Source organism: Taurulus bubalis (assembly GCF_910589615.1).
Source record: "Taurulus bubalis genome assembly, chromosome: 3".
In the NCBI taxonomy this organism is placed as follows: domain Eukaryota; kingdom Metazoa; phylum Chordata; class Actinopteri; order Perciformes; family Cottidae; genus Taurulus; species Taurulus bubalis.
In genome coordinates, this window is record NC_136591.1 from 23,875,178 (window position 1) to 23,880,177 (window position 5,000).

General features: G+C 40.2%; 1 protein-coding gene across 1 annotated transcript in view; it reads left to right on the top strand.

The window, feature by feature from the left end:
- The window catches only part of nbas (NBAS subunit of NRZ tethering complex), a gene marked incomplete at its 5' end in the record, with an annotated part of 141,167 nt that overhangs the window by 73,021 nt on the left and 63,146 nt on the right, over positions 1-5,000 (top strand). Inside the window, one exon of the mRNA XM_079214701.1 lies at positions 287-424. Coding sequence (XP_079070827.1) covers positions 287-424 — 138 coding nt within the window. The remainder of the gene's footprint in view (positions 1-286; positions 425-5,000) is intronic.

Genomic DNA, 5,000 nt, shown 5'->3' on the forward strand with positions numbered 1-5,000 from the left:
AGTGAGATCCCTCATGAGTCTTAACACATACCTCCAGTGAAACTGCTGGAGTGGATATTACATAGATATTTTTTAGAGAGTTTGTTAACTCCCCCCGGATTAGACTGACGCTACTGACAAAACTGACACAATGAGCACAGAGTTTGGTCGACTGAATTTTTGACTTATTTTTTATTTATTTTGAACTAAGTTCAGTGTATTACATATTTGAATGAAGTGGAGTAAATTTGCATTTCTGCTATTTTGTTTTTTCACCATATTCATATATTTCCCTCCGTCTATGCAGGTACTGGATGCAGACAGGTGTTTTGAGAAACAGTGTCATTCCGCCCTGTCGCTCCAGCTGGCTGCCTACTACTACTCCCTGCAGATCTATTCTCTCCTCATACCTTGCTTCAAGGACAAGAACCACACTCTCTACCAGGTTAGCATGGAATACCAATTATGTGTGTGGGTGGATGTGTGAACGGAGGTATTGGGTAGAATGCAGTGGTGTGACGTGGATATTAATGACGCTCGATAAAAAGTTCTGTACATGAGTTGCTTTTCTTTACCCAAACTTCCGAATTCACAGATAGTTTAAGCATAAACAAAGCGATGAAAAAGAAAGACATCATAAGATACAGGCAGCAAACAGCAGGCATTTGTCACAGAGATAAAACAAAATCTGGAGGAACTAGCAGTGCAATAGCGGACAGATGTGGTATGGCTTTGTGACGAGATGATTGTCTAAAAGTCAATGTCAGAGTGACCAGGAAAGAAGTGTCTTTTTGCAAAGTGTGACAGCTGTCGTGATCGGAGCAGAGGGAAAGTTGAGCACTGAAGTTGTCTCGTGGAATTTAATGTCAGTGTAGGTTACAGTTGGCCCATGAATAAACACTGCAGCGCCTCAATACCCGAGATGCTCCCGTTTCTTGCTTCCTCGCTGCTGGGCAAAAGTGAGAGGAGAATTCTGTGGGATTACAAACCGGTCTCTGGATAAGAGCCAAAGTGCAGCACAATATGCTCTGCTGCGGTTGAGTGAAAAGCTTCCGGTCATGGTTACACCCCTGACAGGCCGATGCATGATCAAAATGAGAGCATAATGCTTGCACTCACCCCGCTGTCTAGACAATTTTGATATGTATTAATTCCATCATACATTACAGCAGTGGTTTTTGCAGATACACCAGGCAGAGATTAAAATACTTTTGAATCACCTTTTTTTGCTCAAACACCATTTGGCTTCATGGACAGAGAGGATTGTTTGTGTTGAAGTGGGAATACAAAAGGCTTTACACTAACAGGCAAAAAGCATCATAATGGAACAAACTGGGAAATAACTGTAATCATCCTTTTACTCATCAGCATAGTAATCCACTTACCCTGGAATACGTGTCTATATGATTCTGTTTGTGTCTGTGTGTTTGCGTTAATTTATGTGTGAATTGATTTTATTTCCCCAGATGTCTTAATTATAGCAGCCAGACATTTGTGCATAAATCAGTCTCATAGACTCATAGACGCAAATTGAATGTATTTGTCCGATATGGTGTCACATATCTAATGTCACATGTTTGAGTTTTTTTTTTTTCCAACAATGTAAGCCATGAGTAGCCACAACAGGTCACATTGCTGTATGTTATGTTTTTGTTTCTTTTTTTCACAAAGTGCAAAAGAAATATGCAAACAAGAAAGAGAGCAAGAGATCAGAACATACAAGTGGGGAGGGGAAGAAGAGGAGAGTGGCGTCGGGGGTGATAAGGATGAGAATAAAAGAAGAAATGGCTCTGACCTTTTCCTTGAGTGGACTGTGGCTCTCCTGGGCTTTCACCCAGGTGGAAGGAGGTGAGGTGAAATGTTGAAATAATAAAACGGAAGAGGGAAAGAGGCCAGCAGAAGAAGTGGATAAGTGTATCCCAGTTGACATTGAAGGTCAGAACTGTGCACAGAAACACATGCGCACACACACTCACACATAAACAAGTTCTACTCAACTCCACATGCTCTTCCCCACACACTGACGCACACATCCTACCTGCCACCTATTGGCAGTAATCACTCCCCAACCTCCTGCTTGAAGTGAAGTTCAAGTCCATTAACTTAAAAATATATACTGCTTTCCCTCCTCTGCGCTACACTTTGGCAGTTGTACCTTCATTGTTAGCTCTTTTTTATTTTATCTGTCATTTCCTTTTGAGTTTTCTTTCCTCTTTAGTTTGCTCGACCATAATGCTTGTTATCGTTGTGTTCCAGATCTCGCCTTCACTCAGCTCTTATTGATGAGCTAGTGGCAACTTTTAGAAAACCTTTCAACCCTTCTACCCTCGTTTCATTCTCCACATCCACCGTCTTTTTTTTAATTAATTTTTTTCTACTCCTGTTTTCTTCCTTTTCTTTTCTCCCCCAGTGTGTGCTCCTTATGATTTCTTATTTATTTTTCTCTGTCAGTTAAATTAATTGCTTTGTCGGCATGACAGTTCTGTCTTTACGTGTCTCCACGGGCTTCTTTCTGTCCACATCATATTTCTCTTCCTGCTATCGTTCCGCCTACTGCTGTTCAGATTATTTCCCCCCATAGATGCGTCTCGCTCTTGTCAAATCTCGGGGCCTCTCTGTCCACAACACTATCTTGACTCTGCATACTTTATACATTTCTTTTGTGCTTTCCCGAGCTCTCGCGCTTCCTCTTATCTTTTAAGGGCACAAGTTGCTCGCTGTGTGATATGTTATTGCAGATATTATTGGCGGCGTGCCTGTATCACAATATCTAACACGCACTTGCTTTGCATTGCAAGTTAGGTTCAGGGGAGAATAACATGTTACATACACACACATTTTTTATAGTTTGCACATACTTTTCTTTGTGTGTATGTGTAACTGCAGGCTAACATATTTGTGTGCGTCATGTGTTAGATCTGTTCTCGTGTGCCAGTGGATTCTGTACTGTCTGTAAGTGTTTCCCACTCCCTACTTGAGGAGCAGCAACCCTGCCTCTATGACTCTCACAGTTTTTTTCAGTTCTCTTGTCACTATCACGTAATTTCATACCCAAGCAATAAGACACCAAACACTCAAGACACCGAAGTCATTCAGTTGCAAATAGGAACACAACTCTCTGAGGGCTTATTCGAGTTCTTTGACGTTTTTAAAGCCTCAATCAACAGCCGGTTCCCTCACTATCCTGTAGATGGAAAGGCTTTGGAGCCGACACTGCCTGCGAGGAAAACATGGAAACTTGAGGGGAAAGAAAAAATTCCATGAATTTAATTAGTTTTAATAAAAATCACATAAAACACACATACAGTCCATACTTATTCATAAATGTCACATATAATAAACCTCAGCACCCGTTTGTAGAAATGTTTGCCGCTCTGGATCCTGACTGATACAGTAATATGTACCTTTAGCAATGATTTACCAATGCATCAATCATGTTGATATATGACCAGAACTTTACCACATGCAGCATCATTGTTACACCACACTCACTATTAAGATGTTACATGTAACATTTTAGCATCAATAATATCATTACTACATTTGTAAAGTGACTAGAAACAAGGCCATAAAGGTTTGCAAGCAGATACCACAGTTATATTTTCAGGAATTCTTTGGAACACACTTCTTTTTAAAAAAAATGTTTTTTACTGTTGTTATACTGATGCATCCCAGTTAAATTGACAACAATATATTGACATAAAACATGCACTATGTAGCACATTCATTAAGTTATGCTTTATTGATCCTGTGGGGACTTTAGTACAGCTGTCCTGTAATTATTTAGCAGCAGTCTACAGCCACAGCGCAGCAAATGGACCAATTCCAGTTGGTCACAGAAGTAACATAGAGAACCAAACATGCGTGTATTGAGACTGTAGAAGGAAACCCATACAAAGACACAGTGAGAGCATGCCCAACAATGAAACGGGGCCTAGAACTTCATTTAACGATAATTAAGGTCTTGTTTTTAAATAATTTAACCAATAACCCAATCTTCACCAAGTTAATCACTGATATCTAGGGATGTGGCAATATTGCTGAAAGGAAGTCATACAGGTTTTTAATAGACCTCCAGGTTAGCCAAGCAAACACAATTGCTGGCCAAACGCATTTTCAGCATGCTTGATGGAATTAAACACACACATTTCCTGCGTTATTTCTGACATTCTCATTTGATTTTACCTCCAAACTTGATAATCGTGGAAAAACATAATTTGCAACTTGCCTGATCTTCTGACTGCTCGTGTTTTCTGCTTTGTCTTTAAATTCGCCTCATTCCCAGACCTGAGTAATCCTTGAGTATGTTGTCAAAACCAATAGAAACCATGACGAGGAAAATAAACCGAGTCGTAATAAATTTAAAGTGATCCTTTATTTATGAAGTGATCCTGCATCACTCTAATATCGCTTAGCTCTCACAATATTACATTAATAGTTAAGTCCTTAGGTGTTGTGATGCATGTTTTCCCATGTGCATTATTATTTTTTTTGACTATTTTTAAGCAAGTGAACTCAAATATTGTCCTTTTAGTCTTGCAAAGTTGATTTCTAATTCTCTTTTCGAGGTCGGTCCCACTGTAAGAGATTGGTAAGAGCTATCTTTGCAATTCAATTTAGCAAAAAGACAAAGCAAGATGGACGTTTCAAATGCAATTTGAATGGTTAAAAAAACATTTAGACATGTATCAATGTCTCAAGTCAGGAACGTAAGACCTTGGGAACATGGATAGGCGCCCCCGGGTACAGAGGACAACCACAAACAGCTTTTTGCCTCTTGAATATTCTGTTGCCCGTGATTGACATTCAAGTCTAACTGACAGCTTCCCATACAATTACGGCTCCCAGGCACAACGGAGCAGCACCAGGCTCCGTGACGCAGATGCTAGGCTTCCATTTCCCCCCCCGAGGCATAATGAGCTGACTTACACTTACTCGCAAAGGATGTTTTTATTACATCGACCAAAGTGCTCATTTGCGTCATAGAAGCACTCTTTTCCGTAATTGTTCTGCTGGTGGTG